Source organism: Brassica rapa, chromosome A04 (assembly GCF_000309985.2).
Source record: "Brassica rapa cultivar Chiifu-401-42 chromosome A04, CAAS_Brap_v3.01, whole genome shotgun sequence".
NCBI classification, from domain to species: Eukaryota; Viridiplantae; Streptophyta; class Magnoliopsida; order Brassicales; family Brassicaceae; genus Brassica; species Brassica rapa.
In genome coordinates this window covers 12,596,302-12,620,758 of record NC_024798.2, presented here as the reverse complement: position 1 = coordinate 12,620,758, position 24,457 = coordinate 12,596,302, and the positions used below count along the sequence as shown (strand labels likewise).

At 33.3% G+C, this 24,457-nt stretch overlaps 4 protein-coding genes across 6 annotated transcripts; all 4 read right to left on the bottom strand.

Moving 5' to 3' along the window:
* Positions 1-863: 863 nt before the first annotated feature.
* On the bottom strand, positions 864-3,201 carry LOC103864375 (E3 ubiquitin-protein ligase WAVH1). The gene has a single exon (XM_009142129.3). The coding sequence runs from the start codon at positions 2,994-2,996 to the stop codon at positions 978-980; it is 2,019 nt and encodes a 672-aa protein (XP_009140377.1). The 5' UTR covers positions 2,997-3,201; the 3' UTR covers positions 864-977.
* Positions 3,202-14,874: 11,673 nt separating this feature from the next.
* LOC103864374 (auxin-responsive protein IAA8) lies at positions 14,875-16,614 on the bottom strand. The gene is made up of 6 exons (XM_009142128.3): positions 16,379-16,614; positions 15,872-16,223; positions 15,579-15,796; positions 15,356-15,497; positions 15,211-15,272; positions 14,875-15,131 (listed from the first exon to the last, which is right to left on the bottom strand). Exons 2-6 carry the CDS (start codon positions 16,210-16,212, stop codon positions 15,094-15,096), a joined length of 801 nt encoding a protein of 266 aa, XP_009140376.1. The 5' UTR covers positions 16,213-16,223; positions 16,379-16,614; the 3' UTR covers positions 14,875-15,093.
* A 2,263-nt stretch (positions 16,615-18,877) lies between these two features.
* Positions 18,878-22,533, bottom strand: LOC103864373 (glycine-rich domain-containing protein 1). Of its 3 annotated transcripts, none has more exons than XM_009142127.3 (9): positions 22,317-22,533; positions 22,075-22,247; positions 21,902-22,010; positions 21,574-21,816; positions 21,041-21,487; positions 20,429-20,973; positions 20,171-20,354; positions 19,925-20,080; positions 18,878-19,844 (listed from the first exon to the last, which is right to left on the bottom strand). In XM_009142127.3, exons 2-9 carry the CDS (start codon positions 22,224-22,226, stop codon positions 19,119-19,121), a joined length of 2,562 nt encoding a protein of 853 aa, XP_009140375.1. In that variant the 5' UTR covers positions 22,227-22,247; positions 22,317-22,533; the 3' UTR covers positions 18,878-19,118. The 3 variants fall into 3 exon arrangements, with proteins under 3 accessions (XP_009140375.1, XP_018514094.1, XP_033145358.1); XM_018658578.2 differs by having other exon boundaries at positions 22,075-22,238; positions 22,317-22,516; XM_033289467.1 differs by having other exon boundaries at positions 22,075-22,240; positions 22,312-22,506.
* Positions 22,534-23,062: 529 nt separating this feature from the next.
* Positions 23,063-24,049, bottom strand: LOC103864372 (protein BRICK 1). Its single transcript, XM_009142126.3, has 2 exons — positions 23,720-24,049; positions 23,063-23,450 (listed from the first exon to the last, which is right to left on the bottom strand). Exons 1-2 carry the CDS (start codon positions 23,853-23,855, stop codon positions 23,326-23,328), a joined length of 261 nt encoding a protein of 86 aa, XP_009140374.1. The 5' UTR covers positions 23,856-24,049; the 3' UTR covers positions 23,063-23,325.
* Positions 24,050-24,457: the final 408 nt, after the last annotated feature.

Here is a 24,457-nt window from a genome sequence, read left to right as displayed (position 1 = left end):
CATGTGTGTCACATGACTCACAACCATAAACTATTATGCATAAGCTTATTCTCAAGCTTGTAAACTTAAGACTAATATTGATAACGGATCAACGGTATTAATTTATGTATTCATCTATTTTATCTTTTAAGTTTGCATACACTTAAATGATTATAGTTTCTTTTTGTTAATATCATTCATAGTGTTTTTGATTCTTGGAAATTGATGACATATTGACATGTTCGATTAGATTATGGGCACTTGGATTGGTTTCAGATAAAAAACGGTTCGATTTAGTATTTGTTGAGTAGAAAAACTATAGATCAATTTAAGATTTGCAAGTGTTTCGGTTATGTATCGACTTCGGGTCATTTTTGGTCTTAGTTGTTAAAACGGTTTACTATCTGATTTTTACAAATATAGTTCGATTCAGGTATTTATTGCCAAAAATATCTAAATTTATCTGAAAATCTGAGAAATTCTGAGAAAATAAAATAAAAAAAATATATTTGAATACCCAAAATATATTTGAAAATCTAAAAATATATTCAAAATGTAAAACAAAGAATATATGAATTACCAAAAATATGTTCACAATACTCAAAATATAACTTCTAGGTCATTTGAATACCTGAACCATTGGTTGAGAAAAAAAAAGAATACCTGATCCATTGGTTAAAAACTAGACCCGAACTAATACACCCACATCTGAAATGTATAACCCAATAAGACCAAATCCGATCCACTGTTTTCTGTCGGTTATAGTTCATAATATCCACTCCAGATAAAATGTCCTAAAAGAACATTTTCACAAACAAAACTTAAATGTACATCAACTTTTAGGGTGACAAGTGAATGACAATATGACATATTGACATCATAGCTTGATTGTATATATGTTCATTATGCACCATTCTGTTTGTTTCGTATCAGATCATCACACAAGTTCTAAAGCATGATTAAGGAAACATTATATAAAACAGGAAAATAAAGTAAAACTAAAATCTAGCGTTTTCGAACCCATGCAAGTCACTGACTCTGTTCATATGTTTCCTCATCTTCGCCACTTTCGCCAATCTCTCCGCCGCTTTCCAAGCCGACGTTGGAGTAAGCGGCTCCAAACTCTCCAATGATGACGTCAACTGTCTTCCTCTCACACCGTTAAGATCCGCAAGCTCAGCGTCTAAGCCACGTAAGCACGTATCACTCGAGCTCAAGCCGTACTGCACCAGCAAGGCTCGAGCCGACGTCAGCAATCTTTCAGCTCCAGAGTAATTGTTGCGCTCTATGAGCCGCCGAGACTCCGCAACGGCTCGAGTGCTGACGTGGAGGTTTCTGAGCCTTCCGATGTTCGGATTGGATGATGATCGTACGGTTACAGGATAAGGAATCAGAAGCGCCCGATCTTCCGGGTTTCTTATTTCTTGAGTTGTGGGGTCCACGTAACGAGATCGAACGGTCAGGATTCTGTGGGACCTACTCGTAGTGGAAGAGCTAACCGGCGCTTTGATTTCCACGAGCAACGCTCTCTCTTCTCCAGCGTACATATCACCTAACCGGACCGAACCGGTTCCAAGCCAGGCGGGTCGACCCGAAAGAGAGTAGACGGCAGTAATCTCTCCCTGACCCGACCCAGACACCAACCCGAGGCTTAAACCGAGATCCTGAACAGACAAACTCAAATAACCGTTGATACTTCTCGCAAAGGCGTCCTCTGAAACCGCGTGATCCCACGCGCCGAGCCACACGACGGGAATTTTAGAATACGCTAATTGGGCCTGATGGGCCTGACGGTCCGTTAAAACGAAGACGGTGGCGAAAGGGTTTTTCTGCCGGCGATCCTCCAACACCTTCACCGCCTTCTTCAACGCGTCGTTCGCGGTTATTCCTCCGCCGTTACAAGCGACTCCGGCGCCGGAGACGGAGATGATATCCACGATTCTTCTTGCTGATCTCCTCCCGTTCGCCGTCATCCTCCGTAACGGCAACAACCGTTTCGAGCTCGACGAAAACGCGACGATGGATAAACGATCCGTCTCCTTAAGATTCGAAATCAGGAGCTTCATCGTTCGCTTCAGCGATTCTAACCTCCCGGCCACGTCTAAAACGATAACCAAATCCACCGGTAACCTACGCGCCGTCGTAAGGGGCGGAGATTTCACCTTCATAACGACGGAGTAAGTCTCGTAACCTTTCACCGCCGCAACGATCGCAGATTCCGGCGAGAGCTTAACCTCCACGTTTCTTAAAGAATCATCCGTTAATAGCTTCGCCGTTAAAGGTGACGGCGTATTAACGGAGAATCCAGTGAACTCGCCGTCTTCGTTTTCGTCGGATTCGAGTATCGTGTGGAAACCAGCGGGAGACATAGGAGATGAGATTAAAGGCTCGTCGTCGTTGTAAACTTTTAACCGGCTGGTCTCTTGTCCGGTTTGAGAACCCGGTTTACCGTAATTTCGAGTTTCAGGCAACAGCGAAGATCCGCAAACCGGACACGTGACGAGCCGGTTATGATCCGCTGCGGCACGTGACGTCACGCAGGGGAAATGAAACGTGTGTGAGCACTCCGCCGTGAAAATCGCCGTGCCTTGACCTGGTTTCACGCTCTGTGAGCAGATTCCACATTGGTTGCTACTCTTCGCCTTGTTGAATCGGAGTTTTGATTTGAGGAGGGAGAAGCTCGCCGGAGAAGAAACGAGGCTACTGTTTCTCGTCGGAGTTGTGGCTGGAGTTGATTCGGCGGTGGTTGTTCTGCACGTTAGTTTTGGAGTTGAGGGAAGAGACGCAGAAGGTGTGGCGGTGGCGACGGCGGTGGCTGCAGAAGTCCGGCAACGGAGGCTGTAGGTGCCGGAAACAGAACGAGGGGTGGATGGAGTTGAGAAAAAACCGAACTTGGAAGAGGGTTTGTGTCGGAAACGTTGGTCCTCCGGTGAATCAAGAACACAGTTGCTGTCGTCTTCGTCGTGTCTCTCTTTGGGTATGGAAGTGCAAAAGGCTCTTCTCCAGCCGCTTATCATTTTTGCCTTGTGAGTCGTGCGTTCTTGTTAGTGACAGACAGAGAGAGAGAGTTGTTTTTTTCTCTGAGATGAAGGGAAAGAGAGATGGTGGGAGGGTTGAATTTAAAAAGGAGTCCTTTTTGTCAATAATAGTGGAAGAATGAGGATTGGTTTAGTGGATTTTATAATCTTTTTCATTTTATTTTATTTTATAGAGATTAAAGAATAACTGACCATCCTAAAGGCTAAAGTTGTGAGTTTATATAAATTACTGAATTTTTAATTGATTTTCTTTCTACATGGTTAATTATAATGAAATCATTGCTTTTGGGATGAATCTTTATAAATATGGTAGTATAACTTATGCGCTACAGGCTATATCATAGCCATGCTGATGATTATGAGGAAATAATCTTTACCAGCTAATTTGAACGTGAAACACATAATCTCTTGCATGGTTGATCATAACATAAAAATGTACAAGAATTTTAAACTTATGGGCTATAGATTATTAAGCTTATTAAACCGACTGATACTAACTTAAAAAAAAAACTGGCACTACATATTTCATAAAAGTATCATATGACATATTTTACATACAAATTAAAAAACACTATTGTAGAAATATATCCTAACTTACTATATTATTAATTAGATGATAATGGTTTCCATTCAAATAAAATGAGGTTTGGCCGGCTGAGGAAATAAATCAAAAATTGCTTCAAGATATATTGTAAAATGACATTTTTTGTAAAATAAGAATTAAACATTTTTGTATGACGGTGAAAATATTAAACTTATTTACCACATAACATTATATATCTTAATATATATATATAACTCCTAATAAGTGTGAATGTGATCTAGTCTCGGAGTCTTTAGCAACAACAACAACAACAACAAAAATATGTATTCTCGTAGTTGGTGCATCATTAAAATTTTCACATGGTAAAACTTGGGATTTAAAATGTAGAAATAGTTACATTACCAGTTAGAAGAGCATATGCTAATTGAGTATTTTCTTTGAATAACACTATTGGATCTTTGACGGAATTGAATGCAGTAGATGAGAAAATATGATTGGGTTGATACAGTTCAGTGAAAGTGTAAATGCATTATTGCATTGATACTCGATTATTCAATCTATGGATGTGCGCCATTAAAATTGTTTATATATCGATCCATGCAACACATTTAATGTTCGAATCGAGACTTGATCCGATAAGCCATCCCCTGATGAATAGAAAATAAACATGTTGCCAATGTGATGATACCAACTACATTTGTTCAGGCATTTATGGTTTAACTATATTGCTGAAACTCACGAGGTTCCATAATGAGTAACGGTAGGAAAGTAAACAAAATTATGGGTGGTAAAGAATTTAGTATTTTATCACGTAAAAATAATTTATTCATACCAAAATTTAGCTATTAGTGATCATGATAATTTAGGATTTTCTCAAAAGAAAAATTGATCATTAAGGATGATTAATATTGAAACAAAGTTGTAGTAAATTATCGTGTTAGCTTATATACTAATTTAATAATTTGAGGGTTAGATTATAATCAACCGCCAAAATTTGTACACAAAAGTCAAGGTCATTCACCTAATTAATAAAACAATGTAAGGTTAGTTAGTGCATATATCCCAAGTTTTTTTTGCTAAAACATATTCTCTCCACTCCATAAAGATAGATTTTTTACTATTTTCACACATATTAAGAAAACAAATTAAACTGACATAATAAATATATCATTTTCTGTAATTTTTAATTTTCAATATTTTCTTTATTCTGAAATGTAAGAGGTTTAGAATAATTTTGATGTTCTAATATATAAAATGTTTTCATCTTTCTAGATAACTTTAAGTTTATTAAAAACTGTGTAGCCAATCAAATTTAATAGTTCTATTTTGTAATTGGTTGAGTAGTTTTTAGTTTATAATTTTAATGATACTTTCTAGGTAAAAAGTAATTTTCTTAATAAGTGTGTACTACTCAAAACATATTACATTTTAGAACAGAGTGACTAACTTTTAACCAATAGTAATTCAATAAAATCAATTAATTTTTTTGAAGTTTATAATTTTTTCATAAAAAAACATAAAAAATACATTTTTCTGAACAAATTTCTTTTTCTAAAAAGTCTATCATTAAGGAACGGAGGGAGTATATCCCAAATTGTATTAATCTAAACTATTTACACTATTTGATCTGGCCTAAACTCATATTGGTTTTGTTTATAGATACATTGTTTAATAGTGGAGAGTTATCATAAAATTTGTATGTACATTTTGTTTTCAATGGAAAATTTCAACAAATGGGAGTTTTAATGGTAAATACTAAATACAAGTAATAAGTAATAACTTTGTTCAAAAAAAAGTAATACTCCCTCTATTCCTAAAAAATCTATATTTTATATTTTTCACACATTTTAATAAAATACATTAAATTTGTATAATTTTTGTGTTTATTTTTTTCCAATAACTTTAAGCCAATAAAAAATTAATTATTGCAAATAAGTTTTTTGAAGTTTGTAATTAGTTAATAAAATATATATTGAAAAAGTAAAAAATAGATCTTTTTAAAATAATTTTTTTTCTCTAGAATATGTAACTTTAAGGAACGGAGAGAGTAAGTAATAACGATCATATTTCCAAAGTAAACACTGAGGATATAATGGTACACATCAAATAAATCAAAATGCACTTTTTAATAAATATCTCCAAGGACATAATAATAAAAGTGTTATTGTCACATTAAAAACCAAAAAAAAGTAGACCTACTACTATAAAAAATCAATGTTATATAGAATATGGAACGGATTAAATAAGGGATCGGCGAAAAAACAAAAGAAGATAATGAAGCATCAATAAATGAATGTAGTGATAGTGAATGGCATGGAGATAGGACGAAGATCCCCAGAACAATTTATTACAGATACGCCAAAGAAACCATAGCTACTGTTTTAGTCTGTGTACTCTGTACATTTTAAAGTTGTTGTAATGGGTCGGTCCATTTTTTATTTTCTCTATCCATGTCAATTATTTATTGCTACGAATCACTTTTTCCTCCTAATCTTTCTTGTTTTTTTGTCTGTTTTGTTACAGCTTTTAACGTACATTTGCATGCCAAACCTACGTGTTTGGCTATTTTGCATGTTCCAGGACCAGACATATATATACGCGTAGGAGTAGTCTTAAGATAAGTACATAAACAGAGTAATGCAGTCACAGTTTAAGCACTAACAAGTGTTTCTTGCGTTAATGATATGCCAAACATATTATTGTCATAATTCATGTGTACGCAAAGCAATTGAAAGGAGTTGTGAATGAAAATGAACACACTTATACAGGTGTACGCAGCAGCTACAATGCAAATAGTTAATTAAAGGATATGAAGATACTGATATATATTACCCAAAAATATGAATTAAGTTGATGACAAAAAGATATTTGAAATTAATTATATTCTCATATATAAAAATTAAAGAATATATTTTAATTAGTAGTTATGTTGAAAATTTGTAAATTCTATTGTTGAAAACCTAAACAGAAGACGACTGAATGTCATCTAATCTATTAAAAAAAGAGTACAAAATAAAAACACTCTTTAAATTTACAAGTTATTTACAAAACAATGCCGCTGAAATAATAATAATCTTAACTTTAAATTATTCTTGTCTTTTCCATTTTTAAATCATTTCCTAATATAAAACTATACTATATCTAGTTTCAAGAAAAAACTATACTATATAGTTTTATGTCCCAACATTATTTTGGCGTTTCTTGACCGACATTTATCTAATTATATATAAAATAAAAAATTATAAGAAATTTACATATATGATCCTAATTATAAATAACTGTAGTCTCCAAGATTTGGAGGCATTTGCATGCGAAGATATTGATTGGACAAATAAAACATGGCACAATTCGAGATGATTTTTTTGAAAAAAATATGAAAACCGTTCAGAAAATATGAAAAATACAAAGAAATGAACATATTGACAATTTTTGGCAGAATTTCATTGAAAAAACAAAGGTGATGATTGGTTCGACTGTTGCTTTAAAAATTTAGCTGTAGATGTTTAGCTGTAGATAAATTGGTTGTAGCTGTAAAGTTGTTACTGTAGATTTTTTCTGCAGAGACTTTTGCTGTAGATAAATTTGTTGTAGCTGTAAGTTATAGGTTGTAGATATTTTAAAATAAAATATATGAAATATGTGTTGTATATATAAAATTATTACTTTATATGAATTAAAATAATTTATATTAATATTTTTTATAAATTATCAAAATTTATTGTAATTTAAAATGTGATATGTAAAAATATTTATATTATTTAAATATCTTAATAACTAAAAACACTTAAATTCAAAATTAAAATATTTATAAAAGTTTTTATTATGATTATATAATTTATTTGATATTATAAATATTTTTTTTTTATTTTACAGATTCTACAGCCTATAAAAAGATGATGTAGCATTTTTGCCTAAAATACATAAAAAAAAATTTTGCTTTATTTTTTTTTGTTGTAGCTTTAAAAATAAAGATAAAGCATGATTCGTAAAACTAAATAAAAACTTGATGTAGACTTTAATTTTTAAAAGTAAAGCTACAGTATGATTGGTAAAATTTAGTGATTTAAAAATAAATAAAACTAAAATAGGGAGATAAAGCCCAACCAATCACCTCCAAAGAGTCTATAACACTACGGTTGTTGTGCATACGAGCTTATAGTGATTTTTAATAGACAATTGCCGGGGTTTTTTATAAAGACAATTGCTGTTTTTCTGGTAATGATTAACGGGAAAATCGTATAATTTTCTTTTAGATTGGGATTTATTGACACTTTAAACTCTGAAATTATTTAACTACCATATTGAACATTCAAGTTGTCTTTTGTATCACTAAAAACCTTCGACGTAGTTTGCTTGTTAATCAAACAAAAAATGTGACTTTTTAACCTGTTAAAATGGTGACATGTAAGTTTTTAAAAGAGAATTTGTACTCCCTACACACCAAATATCCCCTATTTGCACTCCATACCCTATATTCCTCTAATTTTCTTCCCCCCATCATTACTATTTTCCCTCATTTGTATGGTATCTCACCCTTTTAAGTATATTGAGCTAATTTGCTCTTTTTTAAATTTTATTAATATTTAATTATATTTATTCATAACCAATCTAAATCATAAATCATAAATTAAGAAATTAACAATAAATAAATAGAAAGATATTTAAAAAAAAATCAGAAAATCAATTATTTTTAGAAGTCAAAATATTTTCTTAAAAAATAGGATTTTATTTTTTTCTAAAATTAACTTCTTTTCACTTTTTATTTTTTAAGTAAAAAAAAATCTAAAATTTTCTAAAAGTTACGTGAATGCTACTTTTGATCATATCTATTCATAAATTTGTTTTAAATTACTTATTAATTTTAATTTTCAAAATTTTTGTTTTAAAAATATTTTTTTAAATTATATTATTAATAAATAATATTTAAAAATAAACTAAAAATACTGTAGTAAGAATTTTTTTAATTATTTTAGAAAATTAACTAAAAGCTCAAAAATGTTCTATACATTTTTTAACAAATCAATATCATTGTTTTTTTTATTGGCCAATATCAATATCGATAACATTGTTTACGGTAATATTTTTGACATACTAATGATAAGTATGATGGTTTTAAATAAATAAATCAAAAATTTACTGTATAAAAAGTTCTTAGTAAAAAATTTCTTTAAAAATATTTTAAAAGTTCTTACTAAAATTCTTAATAAAGTATTTTGATTTTTGAGATCATAACTCTTCTATGTTCTCCTATGCGCATGGAGCTTGGTGTTGTGGTCTCTTGAGCTCTTGTTTCATGTGCTCTGGCCTGGTTGTATTTGTTTGCTATGGCTGGTCTAAGGTGAGGATGTAGTTAGGGCATCATTATTGGTGTCCCTTAGCTTGAGGCCCTTAAGCGTAGGGTCCCTTAACTTTTAACTAAAAACGCTAAGGAACGACCCTTAAATAAGGGACTTGAGAGAAATCCCTTAGCGTTTTTAGTTAAAAGTTAAGGGACCCTACGCTTAAGGGCCTCAAGCTAAGGGACACCAATAATGATGCCCTTAGGACCTTTCAGGGTGATTGGAATCATCACTTGTTTGTGTTGTTTCATCTTTGATTGCTATTGTCCAGCAGGTAAAAAGATGCGCTCATGAAGAAATTTGAATTTCTGAGGCTGGACATGAGAGAAATCAAGGATAACCAAGATATGCTCTTTAGAAATGAAGTAAGATGGATAGAACATAGTGAGCACTTCCAAATTTTTGAGAAGAAAAAAGATTATCAGGAACAGTTTGTATTACTCACTGGGTAAAGGAAAATGAAAGAGATTTTGAAGAAAGTAAACCGAACAAGAGAAAGAATAAAGTGAATAGAGTAAATTTGCAGAAGTAATTTGGTGTTCAAGAGCTTGGGAACTCTGGTACCATGTAAAAAATGTGAAGAACAAACTCAAAAATAAGTGAGAGAGATGAGTTTAATCCAGAAAGTAAAGAGAGAGAGAGTAAAGAAGGAGAATATTATTTTTTTAAACTTCTCTTATGTTTACAACTAAGTATATAGAAAGATTTTACAGAAAAGTAATCTAAACAATTGAGTCTGATGTGATAAGGTTCCAAAAGCTCTTTTAATTCAAAACTAGAACTTGACCTTCGCGACTATGCAGGTATTTGTTTTCATTTATATGTAAAAAACATTTAGTTTTTACATTATTAGTTATATATTCTATTAAATAGATATACAAAATAATATTTATCTATTTTAAGTGGGTTCTTACGGATTTTCCTTCTTTTTAACTAATTCTAACCATTTTGTGTAAAAATATTTTCTAATTAATTAGACAACATTTATTACAAAGTATAAAATAAAACTTACCTATTTTAAATGTTTTATTATCTTTCTTTTTTCACTCTTTTTAACAAATTTATTAATTGTATTTATTATAATAATTCAGCACGATTTATTTTAAATGTTAACCATAATAATTTCACCACTTTAAAGTAATTGCTTCATTTGTGACAACAATTCAAACTGGTTAATAAGTAACTTTTTTTATTTGTTTAAAGAATCAGTTAGATATATGCATCCGATAACCCACTCGAATACGAATCAATTTTTTTTATATCGAGGTCTTTTTGTTTTAAAATTAAACTCCATTCAGATATTTAAAATTTTTAGACGGGGTTCGAGTCGGATCTTTCCGGATACAAATAGCTTTGTATGAACCTAAAATATTCAAATAACCCACATGTTTAAAACCGTCATCAAATAATTCATAAAAAACAATAAAAAAACAATCAAGCTGTAGTATATATTATAATATAAACATTTTCAAATGTGTATTCACAGGTTGACAATAATGTTAGTTTACTTATTTATTATCTCATTAATTTTTTCAAACCATCACTTATATTTGTAGCTTTTTATCTTATATATTTATGTCGGTAGATTTGCGTTTGATTATTAGGACATTTAGTATTAGTTATTGTTGGTATGAAAAATGAGCCACATTGGCATATATTCCTATGATAGAGTGAACCGGTTTGGTTTGATTTTAGGTGGTGAATGATTTATTTAATTACAGTCTGTTTGTTTAAGAGAAAGAAATATTCCTACATAAACTCGGATGATAATAGCTTAGACGTTAATAATGTATAATAAATGCAATGTTATGTAATTTATGACTTTTTAGTGAAGTCCATTTTTAAAATATCACACATAAAAAGAAGTTTTTTTTTTCCAGTACTTCCGATCCCTTTTATTGGGAATGAATTTAATATATTATTATTAAAAATAGTTTTTTCTTTTGTAAAAATCAACATGTGTAAATTCCATAACTGTCTGAAGCTACATTCTGTATCTCTAGATTTCAATATATGAATAAAATTTGTATTAGCAGTGTGAATAAATTTCTATATGGCGTCACCAACAAAATTCAAATTCTATTTAGACTTGTACAAAAGAAAACAGATGAATTGATAAAATCATAGACGACTAGTCAAACCAAAATTTGGATAATATAGTTTATAGCCTCATATCTAACCAGTATTGTATGCTCTTCTCTCTTCAATATATTATTTTGTCTTCAACAATAATGTATGTCTCTTGTTACAAAAATAATGTATGTCCAAAACATATAAAATATATCATATGAATTACGTACGCGAAACAAACATAAATAATATAAAATATGTATTTTTGTGGGTACGCTTAAAAGAATTGATTGCAATGATTAGAAGACAGTGGCTCGTTAGAGTGTATATAATAAGAATAATTTGACTAAATACACAGCTTAGAAGAAATGTTTTGTGAGACACACCATGATCTGTGGACTGATCCATTATAAGTTTTCTTTTAAGCCAAGTATTAGATATAAGACGTGGTCCATAAATTATGAATTATAGTAATCAATTAACAATGAATTTAAATATGAGTTAGTTAGTGATATTTACGAATTACGTATGCATAATTTTTTTAAGTTGGCTAAACTTTAAAATTGACTCTTACTAGTTTTTTTATTTGAAAAAACTCTCACTAGTGTTTGTTATGTATGTAGAAATGCAGCATATGTTTACTAAAAACAAAATCATTTATGAAATAAAATGATGAATTTATGAAAAGAATGAAAATTAATTCGCAAAATAATATATATATATATATATATATTTTGTTGGCCAAATTTAACTCCGTGTTAACTTTATAAATATAGTTTACGTTAAACAATATCCATCAAATTTCTCCACACCTTTATATTTCGATCCATATCTAAATATTTCTAAAACCAAAAATAAAATAACAACACATACTAATCTAACCAAATTTCACCACACAAAAAAATCAGAACGGTATAGGACATCACTAATCGGTAAGACATATTAATCATATTGGTACTAAAACAACTAAACATTTGTAACTAATAATGGCATACAATGTCGTATCCATATATAATTTTATACCAGAAACATACAAACATCATATTTTATGTTATTTTGAGCTTCATGGCTCTCTCATTTTGTTCGGAAACAAAACAAATAACAAAAATCTTGATAGGAAAGACCAGTCTTTAACTAAGTAAAAAAAACAGTCTAAAACTACATCTATCCATAGATACTTAAGTTGCAAGCTAACAAATCAAATCTTTGTAAACCAAATGGCCAAATGTAAAGAATAGTTGGATAAAGCAGGTCAATGATAAATGATTTTCTTATCGTTATTTTTGAAGGTTTATGTTTTTCTCACTGGGTGCAATATTTATTGGTCATTCTGCAGAGATTGGGACCTCAACTATGAATCTTAATTTTCTTTCGACCCTTAGAACAAAAAGAGATATTAGCCACTAGCCTCCGTTACACTGGGACCAATATTCTACTGAATCTATTGACTACAAACTAGAGATATACAACGCTCCTACATTTATACCATAAATATTCGCTTGGACCCTTAATTTTTTGTTAAACAAATGTCTTAAAAGATCTCTTAACAAGAACGTAGTTAAATATTTTTTAAAAAAAGATATGATAGCTTAGTGGTGCTCATTCAACCATGGCTTGAGACAGTCTTATTAACACATTGAAATTTATCAAGTTATTTTGTTATAAAATATAATTTACTTAAAATATAAAGAAAGATCAACGACCCAATGCAAAAGAACTTCAAGGAAGTCTCGGCTTAAATTAATAATGGTCTCTCTCCACAATATGTATGTTGAACCGCCTTAATACTAGTTTTTCTTTTCGATGGCGGATATTCATTGGTGTTAATCATTCTCTTCAAGTTCAGGAGAAACGATGAACTGATTTTTGTCGGGAAATATTGGGAAAATGCCTTCCGGCTATGTGAATCGCTCTCATCTTTCTCAATAAATCGATCTCCTGCCTCAGCCAGCTTTATAAGTCTTGTTTTTTTCTGAAACACCTTATAAGTCTTGTTTATCTACTCTTTTTTGGGGGGTTAATATCGTGTTTTTATGACTTTTATAGTAACATAGTGATAACAGTGTCAGTAGACTAGCATTAACATGAATTATTAAGTTGTAGGAAAAAGATTTTAAAATACAAGTTGAGAAGATAAACAGTGATATTTAAAAATGTTTATAGTTACTTAAAAAAAATAGTTATAGTACCCCATGTTAGTGAGTAAAGTTTTCAAAAAGTTCCTATTAATTTCTGTCGTTATATATATGTTTTTTTTTTTGTTACCATAATTTATTTCATTAAATTTATTTTTCAGTATTTTCTATATTCGTTTGTTTTTTTTTTGTAAAAAAAAAAACGAATTCTTCAACTTTATATTTATCATTCTATTTTATAGTTATTTATTTTACATTCTTCGACTCAAATAAATTTAGCTTCGTATTTTGATATTTACTATTTTCCATTGAGTATATATTTCTATAGTTTATATGTTTGTTATAATTATTATATTTTATTGCATTCAATTTGGGTTTTTATATTTGTTTCTCATTATATATATTTGTAAGAAAAATCAAATTTCTGCAGTCTTAACATGGTTATATTGTTTATATTTAATTACAAAAGTGTAACGAATATTAACCAAGAAAATTATCTATATGATATCCCTAAACACATATATTGTATGTCCATTGATGATTTATTTTGTCAAACTATTAATAACGCATGAAAGAATCATCGAACCATAAATCATCAATCCAAATTATGGGGGTCATACAGGTTACTTTTGCAAATCCCCTTAAGTTAGATGTTTTGGTCAAGTTTAATTAATTTAAAGAACAATTTCTGATCTTAACACTGTAACATTACAACGAAAGTCAAATATGATAAGCATCTAAAATGATTTCGATCTAATAAAAAAATTATTTGGTTGGTATGAAGGAAGAAAGCACTAACAAGACATGTATAAGTGTTCTTCACATAATTGTTCCTAACGAATAGGAAAACAATCAAATTCGAAAACAAAGTCAATGATGAAGTGCACTAACCACAAACTCACTTAGAAGTGATATATTTGTGCTTAGCCACTTTCCTCCTCCTTTGATAAGACTAATTGACATTGATGTCTATTTTGCTTAAAAGAAAAAAATCTGTAAGCTTATGTCATATGTGTCAACACCGCAGGAAGGGAAAGTCAAAAATTTACTAACTGGCAAAACAAAAATTTTTACATGTTGAACCAAATTTGCACGGATTTTTTTTAAATAAAAAACAAATACTACAAAATTACAAATGCAAAAATACAAGAGAATGGTATGGATAAACGTTGGGGCACTCAAGCCATAAAGAAGAGGTATGCCTAAATCTAGAAGGTGAATTATTGGGGGATTAGTCTAAAGTTAATCCAGGATTCTTCTTGGATAAACTAAAATATCATGATTTGGTATTCCACTTTGTGTGAAAAAGGCTCTTTAGTAGTCTTTACATATACAGGATTACCCACCAACAACCAACTTTTATCCTAATTATCACTTAAGAGACTTTTGTACTAACAGTAAACAAATCAAGCTTTGCATATAATTAGAGACAAGAAAAAGATGGCCTTCAAACTTCGTGAGAAAATTAAAGTTGCAAGCAAATAAGAGATACAGTATATATATTAAATCGAAATTTAACTCAAAAACCATATGAATGAACATTATTGCAGCACAAACAAGTGAACAGCTAATGAATGGTACAAAAGCATTTGGTTCTAATTTACCACACTGAAGGACTCATTCTTTATATCGGAGTGGAAATGAATTCTTGACCCTCAATGAGAGCTGAGTTTTCTTTTTTTAAATATAGAATGAAAGAGTATTTTTGGTTGAACTAATTTTATATTTATTTTAAAAATAGAATATCAAGCAATAGATATTTTGAAACATATGAAAAGTAAGTCTTGAAGATTAAAATTGAACACACACAAGAAGAGAGAGTGTCATTTGTTCTGAACAAGCACATACAAAATAAAGAGATTCCAGGGTCTTACAAACACAGACTTAGTAAAAGACTAGATGATAAGAGTTTTCAACACACATCAGTTTAAGAAGAGACTGAAACATTTGGAGGAACTGTGCATAATGTTTTGTCTTGAGCAGGGGACTCAATCTTTGTTCTTAGATTTCTCCACTGCACTTGGAGCTGAAACAAAACAAACCAAACAGCCATTAGTATTCAGATATCAAAGGAAGATGCTTGGCAAAACAAAAATGGCTCTTACCTAAACCAATAGAATCAGAGCCCTTCATGATCTTCAGTTTCCTACATGATTCAGTAAATATCCTGCAAGTAGTAACAAACAACTCATAAATGAACCATCTTTTTAACTGATAAGCTTATTGAAATTGAGTTCAAGAGAAGCTTACTCCCAAGGGACATCTCCAACGAGCATCCAGTCACCGTCTTTATCTTCATAAGTAAGCACAAACTCCGATCCATGAAGAAGATCCTTCAACTTCACCTCACTCATTCTTTCCCTCCCATGAGCTCCATGAAGTCCACATTGACCTGAGACCACAAACCAGACAAAGAAAAATAACTGTTCTTGTTTCATTTCTTTGTAATAAAGGGTTTTGCTTTTGAACTCACCAAGAGTGAAGCAGCTGAACATTTTCTCAAGTGCAGAAGACAAGTGTTGATAGCAAGTGTAGGTTCTCAAATCAACTTTCCTCAGATAGGGAGCACCATCCATGCTCACCTTCACAAACAGAGGACCAAGACCAACCTCATTAGTGTTCTTGGAAGTAGAAGAAGCCATTGTGTTCTTCCTGTAGGATCTGATTGGAGGCCAACCAACAACCTGTGCCCTACAAAACCAACAACACATTATGTTTCATTTACTCATAAACAAACTCATAGACAGGTTCACATTAGTTACAGACTTGGAAGCAGGTGCATTGTTGGAGCCACTCTTAGCAAGATATCCTCTTTTGTTGCCTGAAGCATGGTCTTTGCAAGGGAGCAGCGGGAAGAGAAGTTTCTCATCAGGAGTTCTTGGACTCAGCAAACCGAAGTCAGTTTCTCTCTGGGGAGATTGAGATGATTCTGGAAGACCTAGCCTTAGCTCTGTAGCTTTGAAGTTGAGACTGCTCTTCTTGTCAACATTGGGAATGGTTGAGCTGTCAACAGAGGAGCAATCAGACAAACCCATGTAGTTTCGTTCCTTCAGACCAGGTGATGTAGCCAAACCCTCCTTGTCCACACTTAGCAATTGATAAGACATGAGATCTTTATCTGCTTAGCATCACAAGAACAACCCCAAAACCAAAACAAGATTGCATGTAAGAACATTCTCAAACTCAAAACAGTTCAAGCAGAAACGAACTACATTGAAACTTAATGTTCTTGAATGTTAAAACAAATCTTGACCTAAGTGAAGTTAGTAGTACCTGGAGAGAGAAGACGAACACGGTAGAAGATCAAACTAACGAAGAGAGAGAAAGTGCACGAGTTTAGGAGAGAGAAGGGAAGCAAAGGTCAAGGTCCATCCATGGAAAGCTTAACAAAAGCGCAACATTCAAGAACAAGAGAGAAGAGAACAAAACATGGAAGGAGTGGCAGTTTTGGTAATAAAATACAAAAGCATGGGCTTTTAAAAAAAGATAGAGATCCGACGGTTGAGAATGAGTAGATGAGAAAGAGTTTGAGACGTTGGATCCGTGGAAGAGTATAATAATAAATACATGTCGTTGTTACAGGTAACATGGATTCAGGTTTCTTGTTTGGAACGAAGCATATAAATATATATATATATATATATATATATATATATATTTTTTTTTTTTTAAATTAAAGTATGTGGCAATGACCATTTTGTCCTTGCTTTCCTTTTGTTGGTCCACAAATAACGTGCGTGTGTTTTTTATTGTTTTCATAATATATCATTTGTATTATTTTTTTTTTTTGCAACTATATCATTTGTATTATTACTACATGTTTTATGTTTCATCAACATAACGTTCAAGATAATAGTGGTTCAAAAAAAAAACGTTCAAGATATATATATATCAGATTATTTTCTTATATGAAGCTAAGACAATTATTTAAATAGAAATAGGACCATCCTAATACTTAAAGAGTCTGAGTGGTCTAAAATACCTATAATTTTGATATTTTCATATAATCTTAGTTTTAATAGTTATGGGACCACATATCGGTTGATGTTTTGTCTGCCTGAAATTTGGCAATATTTCCCAACGAAAAATTAGTAAAGAAAAAGGTAAGACAGACCAATAAACTAAGGGGTAAAATTGGGAGATTACGAAACAATTAGATAGTGTAAAAAGAAAGAAAAGTTACTATTAATTAATTAATGGACTGTGAAATTATAAAAGGAGTCAGAGGAAACATAGCGAGGGACAATAAAGCAGCAACTGAACTTGGTTTTGCCTGCTGGATATCTTATACATAATCCGATTTTTAGTTACTAATTAACTAAACTGTTTATTATATTCACCATTCCGTTTTATCTTCAAGAGTTACGAAAGCAAGAAAATTATCTGTATACCAAATACCAGTTTTGTTTGACTTTTAAGTTATTCAAAAATATTACTTTTTAACATCAACATCATAGACAGATTCAACTAACTCAAAATACAATTATAATAATATATGTTTTTAATTTTATACCCTTTTTTAAAAAAAATCAACCATTTTAACGATGTGAATAAATTTCTAATAACTTTAAAACTAGCAATTCAATAAATTTAATTATTTAAGTTTATAATTTATCATATATACACAATTTATTTGTTTCATATATATCAAAATAGGATATATGTGCTTAAATATCAGTGCTTTTGAACTAACAAATACATTTGAAATATGTAAATGCAGCTATTTGTATATTTATCATTAGTCGTTTTGTTTTTGTATATTATATAACCTGAGAACATTTACAATTACTGCTCAAAATGAACAATTTTACCATATTTTTACTTTTAAAGTGCATAGTTTCTTAACATATACTTTTAAAGAATAATATTAAAATATAATAATTATATTCATCATACAATTTATATTCGAGTTAGTCGATTTTTAAAAATAAATTAAAACATTAGAAATGCTTTAAATATGTGTGGTCACTCAATTCCACATGTGGATCATCAGTTTTATCCTTTCTCAAAAATAGCGGTAGTTATGAAATTCCAACAGGAGTACTTTAAGAAAATATAACAAAAATCTAATTATTTAGAGAAGTAGTGAGGTAATTACAAGCATGAACAAAATTCTAATAACAAAATCAACGTGAAAGTGAAAATAAGAGCAAATAATAATAATAATAAAATACTATTTATAAGAAAAAAGAAGTGAAGTGTTCTTATTATAGTCATCATGATCAAAAGGACACGTTTAGGGAGAAGGGAAACAAACAAATCAGGCTTTGCAGCTTCAAAGTTAACATGCCTGTGACGTAACTCCATCATCACCCCGCACAAAGTTGATATGACTATTTTATCTAATTTTTTTTTCTTTTAATGGAAGAGCAGGCATACAACAAAACATCGAACTTTATACAAAACTCAAGTTACTCTCAACTATATGTTTGTGGATTCTATTTCTCATGGATTGTAATTTAAGGTGTAAAGGAAGCAATAGGAAACTTAAAGCCGTGAGGCTGTAGCTGACTTTGCTGTTGAGTCTAATGGGGACTTCAGTTACAAACTTACAAGGATGAACCTGATACTCACTTCAATGTCCTTTGTATCAACTTATTATTATGTTAACATTGACCCTCCAAAACATAATGTTCTGTTTATATGTGTTAGAGATAACTTCATCAAGTACAAGGTAAACTGCAAGCGGCCTTCAATGCTACAATGAAACTTTCTTTTCCTACAGTGTAACTAGATTTTGCTTATTCGAGGTTTTGGTGGAAGACATAGAACTAGCAACCATCAACATACTTAAGCTTCAGTTAGAGTACTTTAGGACATCAGCATTGAGTATCTCTCCACTAGTGTCCATGCAACATATTAATATATAACAAGCTTTCCATTTTTACAAACAAAAGAAAAACAAACTTAAGTGAAAGAAAACACAAAGATAAGCTTTTATTTATTATACAAACTTGACCGGTTTGCTATTGATTTTCAAGCCACAACGGTTGTCACCCCAACAAACACCAGATTATGCTGCCTTCACCATGTCTCCGCATTCACCGCTACAACCACCGCCGCAACCGCTAGCCTTTGATGCTTTGACCATGTCTCCGCATTCTCCACTACAACCACCGCCGCAGCCGCTGGCCTTTGATGCTTTCACCATGTCTCCACATTCTCCACTACAACCACCTCCGCAGCCGCTGGCCTTTGCTGCTTTCACCATGTCTCCACATTCACCACTGCAACCACCACCACAGCCGCTGGCCTTTGTTGCTTTCATCATTTCTCCGCATTCTCCACTGCAACCACTACCGCAACCGCTGGCGTTTGCTGCTTTCATCATTTCTCCGCATTCACCACTACAACCACTACCGCAACCACTGGCGTTTGTTGCTTTCATCATGTCTCCACATTCACCACTACAACCACTACCGCAACCACTAGCCATAGCTGCTTTCACCATGTTTCCACATTCACCGCTACATCCACCACCGCCACAACCACTTCCTTTCTCAGGAGCTATGACAGCACCTGCAGTCTGCCCATTTGTACTGTTTGCCTTCACTTTATTTTCCACCGTAGCTACAAGTTCAGTGTCCTTGCTTTCCTCTTTTAGTCCATTACTTTTAAGGCTTTCCTGTTGCGCCACTTTGGTTGTGGCATCAAACCCATTAGATCCTCCTTTCTTCAAAAGAGTATTGAGTATGAAAGCAGATAAGATCCCAGGCAAAACCAACCAATTCTCCTCGGCCTGCATATCAAATAATAGAGTCAAATGATCATGGCAAAGGCACAAGAAGGAAAGAAAAAAATCAAATAGTTTACACTTGCCTCAATGGAACCAAACTTCAAATCCAACAACGCCACAGCTTTTCCATATGGATGTTGCTTAGAGAATTCTACAAGGGTCATGAAATCCTCATCGCTTCTACGTTTTGCACAGTGTTTTGGTTCATAATCTAGCTTTCTCCCAGAGAAGATTTTCACCTGTAAAACCAATCAAAGGCATTTAATCATTGAAATGCGTTACACAGTCAAAACAAGAAGAATATTTTGGAGTGAAACGGCAGAACATACCACTCTAGTTCCCAGAAGCTCAAACAGCTGATTATCGACATTAGTTTGCTTGAGTGACCATTTCGAGTCCAACAAAGACCAGAAAGTGCCAGTATACTCTGCTAGCACACGAGTTTCACCAGAGCCCATCTCACCAATCACTTGTCTTTGAGCAGTGTGATCACCTTTAAGTGTTGCTCCATCACTATATAAAGCGGTATGCGTTATCATAAATGCATTCATTTTGCAAGAGAGAATGTTGTTTCTATAATGTCATACCTCATTTGGAGCGAGATCACCTCTGTTTGGGCTTCATCAACAACATATGTTGAACTCTTGGAATGACGGGACTTTCTGATGATTGGAAAGAAACAATAGCCTTTCCACGACGGCCTCGACTGAACCATGTGTAAAACAGACGGGCAGCGTGTCGGCGGAGTGAACGACACTGCGACTCTCAGGCTTATGGGTTTCGGATCTGTTCTGCTACCTTTACTGGGTATCAACTCCAGCCACTTCTCAACAGAGAGTTGAGTGATAGCTGGTGAGAAAAACTCTTCTAGTGACAAAGACGCAAAGCCTAAGCTTTTAGGCTCCCTGGAAACTGGTATCTTAGAAGGTGAAGTGGAGACAAGCTGGAAACGAAGCTCTCCTGTTGGTTCACACTGGAAAAAAGCAACTTGCTTTTCCCCAGCCTCAGATAAAATGGTGAGCCTACGCTCAGCATCGAAAAGAGAATCAGGCTGAGTCTTGCTAAACACAACGGAGAGCTTTCCTTTATGTCCATCTGGTATGTTCCTAACTTCGATAATCTCCAAGAGAACCTGCATGTTTTCAAAAGTATCACAAGACTGCAAAATTATAAACAATAGGAAGAGCTGAGGAAACTACCTCAACAACTTCCACCTCTGGAACTCGGATTAAATCGTCTTCTGGAGTTGGTTCTTTAGCCAAAACATCAAAAGCATAAGGAGAAGTTGTGACAGGTGCAGGTGTACTGCCTCTATACATCGCACCGGCTTTCCAGTATCTTCTACCAAACGTCTCCTCCCACTGAGCAGTAGTGTTAGAAAACCCGGTGTCGAGTTTCTTACCTTTGCCACGGTCAGAATCCGTGTCGTCATGCTCCAACACCTTACCAATGAGCTTCTCCAAATCATTACAGTAAGCTACCGGGTGGAGCTGGTGGGTGTGCCAGATAAGGTCAACATCATAAGTCGGAACGCAAAAACGTTTCAAAGACCTTTCTCTGTTCTTCTTAATCAGATAGAGGAACCCCTTATATCTAGCAACAGCTTCTTGTAGAAAAACGTCGTTGCTTACAAAGGATCTCGAAACCTGTCGCAAGTACCACAATAAACAGATCAGAAACATCATCATAACTGTAATCATGATGATATTAACAACAAATCGTTCAAAGTTACCTGGTAGTAAAACGGGCTTTGCCTTTTCACAGCTGAAACCAAATCATACTTGGTGCATTTCTCAAGATCTGCAGACTTATCAGAGACTACCTTATCCAAGTCAAGGTGATAAGGCTCCTCAGGATACAATCCTTTCCACAAATCTTCAGTTCTAAGTTTGCAGTTCCCATTCACGGAAGAGACAACGCCAGATACGTCGAGTAACCTCCCGTAGAACTGCTCACAGTCAGACTTATATCTCACCTATCGATTCAAGAGCATATCAAAAACACCCAACAACGATAATATTTTCTCTTAAAAAGACAAAACTATGTGTTAGCTAGCTTACAGGATTAAGCCTGTGACAATGCCAAATCCATTCACAGTCAAGAGGAGGGACCAAAGGCCCTTCACTAAGTGAGTGTTTGGCAAGCAAAGGAAGCCAACAAGCATTGTACCTGAAACATCCCCATCAATGGTCTGATCACAAAGTAGAGAATCTAATGACTTGGGGGATTGTACCTGTAGATGGCTCTTTCAAGAGCAGGCCCGTCGTAGAGACAACGGTTACGATCAACAGCAGCGAGGAAGAGAAGCTGTTGCTTAGCTGCAGCAAGCAAGTCAACGCTCGTCTCTATCTTCTGAGCTTCAAGCCACTCCACTTCATGATCCATCGATTCCAATCACTTTTTCACCTTCAAGAAACAATCAAAATCCCAAATTTAAAGAAAAAAAAAACCACCGGAAGACAACGGAAACTATACCTCCGATCGCCGGGAACTTAACTTCTCCGCCGGAGATTTTTTTTTCCGATGAGAGGCCTGTGACTGAGAATAAAAGGCTGGTGGCTAGGCTATATAACGACGAATTGAGAGTAACTGTACGATAATCACAAGGAAGAGACTTGAGACTTGTACGATATCGATCATCACAAGGAAGATGATTATCAAATGACTAAAAGGCCCCTATCAGTAATATTCGTTTCCCACCACCAATAATTGGAGAGAAAAGGCCTAAACCGGTTTAAGTCATACCGGTTATCTTATGCGTTCTAGGCTTCTAGTGCGATCAAAAGTATACCGGTCGGTCTAAACAGTCTCTTCTTCCCTTCAAAATCCACTACTTATTTGTACAATGTGAAATCTAAACCGGTTATAACTCCTTTCACTTTTTCAAAACCGGTGGGTTCTTTGTATTCAGCTTCTGCTCTGCAAAGACTTTCTAGATGAAATTAGAGGAAGCTTAAGGAATCTCCACAAGACTTAAGACAGATCTCAGTTCTTCTGCAGCTTTTGTATAAATCATATTTCTGTTTCTGGCCTGGTTTGATTAGAGATCAACAAACTATGTTGGTTATAATAAACCTTTTGTGATTCTTTAGCAGCAACACAAACAGTGTGTAGTGTAACGTTTGCATCCTAACTGATCTATATATAGCTTCTTAGCCTTGGAAAGGGCTCTAATATTTTCAGAAGCAACATCAATGGGCAGACAGATTCTTGATCAAGAAAATGATCAATGATCCGTAGTTCCACAAAGATCAAAATGAAGCAAAACTCTACGTGACATAATGAAACGATTTAGCACTCAAACGATCTTACAAGTTACATCAACACTGGGATAGACAAAGATACACAGTTCATGTGTCTGGATTCATATTAATAGTTTACTACATCTATGGCAGAAGGAAAGAATGATTCGACGGATACACATTCAAAAACGAAAAGATGCTTCTTCTTCCTTCTGATTAGGCCAAAGGTTCAGACACTGGCTTCAGGTAGCGAACAGAGAAGGATTAGCTGTAGCGGTACTCACTTGGACCTCAAGCATCTCCAAGCGACGTTCCAGAAGATCCAACTTCTCATTCAATGATGCCAATTTGCTCTTTGTCGTCGACTCTGAACAAACAAACACACAGCAACTCATAGGTTACTATTAATGGAAAGCTTCTCATCAGTTTAGCTCAACAGAAAGTCTCATCAACACACAACCAAAGAGGTTGGATCTAAGAAGATAACGACATCAACATAGAGTCGAACCAAATGCAAATTAGATCTCAAACATAAAAAAAAAAAAAGTTACGAACTTTTTCATCTCCCAACCCTAAAAAGTTTCTAAATTTAGCAGTCAGACTCAAAACCCAACACGGAGAAAGCGAGAAAGTTACCGAATTGGACGAGGAACTCGAAGAGGCGACGAACATTGAGGGAGATGTGGGAGATGAACTCACGATTCTCCCAATCTGCTTGAACAGCGATTCCTACGTTCACTGCGTTCGTGATTCCTCCTCCTGCTTTCGCCATTACTCTTCTTCCACAATACTCAATCACAACTCACAGATTCTCCGATTCAATTCAGCAATCGATTACAGAACGAGGGTCACCTCCTTTTTTTCTCGAGTTCTCTCTCAGAAAAAGTTGTCAATTTCTATCTTCCTTTTTCATCGCAGGTTTGTCTTATGATTGAAGAAGAAAGAAGAAACGGGCGTTTGATGAAATAAAGAGAAACTGAGGGGGCTGAGTTGTGATTATTCGTTTATATGAAATTTTGTTACATTTGGTGGGCCGTTTCGTTTTTTGGTAAATATCATTGTAGAATGCGTAGTTAGTATCCAATCTTTTTCGTAATGTCAACGATTACCAATTCTTGGTTCTTGTACATTGAGGTATACTATTCCAACCAAAAGATAAGAAAGAAAAAAACACTATTACAACTAATCTTTAGTCTTTGGATTCAAGATATGTCGCAAGTTAAGTGAATAATTTGGTAAACTAAGAAAATATTAATCTACTTAGATTGTAGGGCAAATCTCCTAAATAATTTTTGTCACACAAGTAATACACAAAGAAAAATAACCAATATAGTATTCGACCAGCCTATTTTTTATGATAATACTTTTAGCATA

What these genes read in the sequence shown, in the direction of transcription:
- LOC103864373 (XM_009142127.3), bottom strand. Translation starts at nt 22,226, where the DNA reads ATGGATCATGAAGTGGAGTGGCTTGAAGCTCAGAAGATAGAGACGAGC. An exon ending in CAGAGGTGGAAGTTGTTGAG is followed by an intron (nt 20,974 to 21,040) that starts GTAGTTTCCTCA and finishes GAAAACATGCAG; the next exon opens with GTTCTCTTGGAGATTATCGA. An exon ending in TGAAGTTTGGTTCCATTGAG is followed by an intron (nt 19,845 to 19,924) that starts GCAAGTGTAAAC and finishes TTTGATATGCAG; the next exon opens with GCCGAGGAGAATTGGTTGGT.
- LOC103864374 (XM_009142128.3), bottom strand. Translation starts at nt 16,212, where the DNA reads ATGTCTTATCAATTGCTAAGTGTGGACAAGGAGGGTTTGGCTACATCA. An exon ending in GTTGGAGATGTCCCTTGGGA is followed by an intron (nt 15,273 to 15,355) that starts GTAAGCTTCTCT and finishes TACTACTTGCAG; the next exon opens with GATATTTACTGAATCATGTA. An exon ending in CTCTGATTCTATTGGTTTAG is followed by an intron (nt 15,132 to 15,210) that starts GTAAGAGCCATT and finishes GTTTTGTTTCAG; the next exon opens with CTCCAAGTGCAGTGGAGAAA.
- LOC103864375 (XM_009142129.3), bottom strand. Translation starts at nt 2,996, where the DNA reads ATGATAAGCGGCTGGAGAAGAGCCTTTTGCACTTCCATACCCAAAGAG.
- LOC103864372 (XM_009142126.3), bottom strand. Translation starts at nt 23,855, where the DNA reads ATGGCGAAAGCAGGAGGAGGAATCACGAACGCAGTGAACGTAGGAATC. An exon ending in CGAGTTCCTCGTCCAATTCG is followed by an intron (nt 23,451 to 23,719) that starts GTAACTTTCTCG and finishes TTGTTTGTTCAG; the next exon opens with AGTCGACGACAAAGAGCAAA.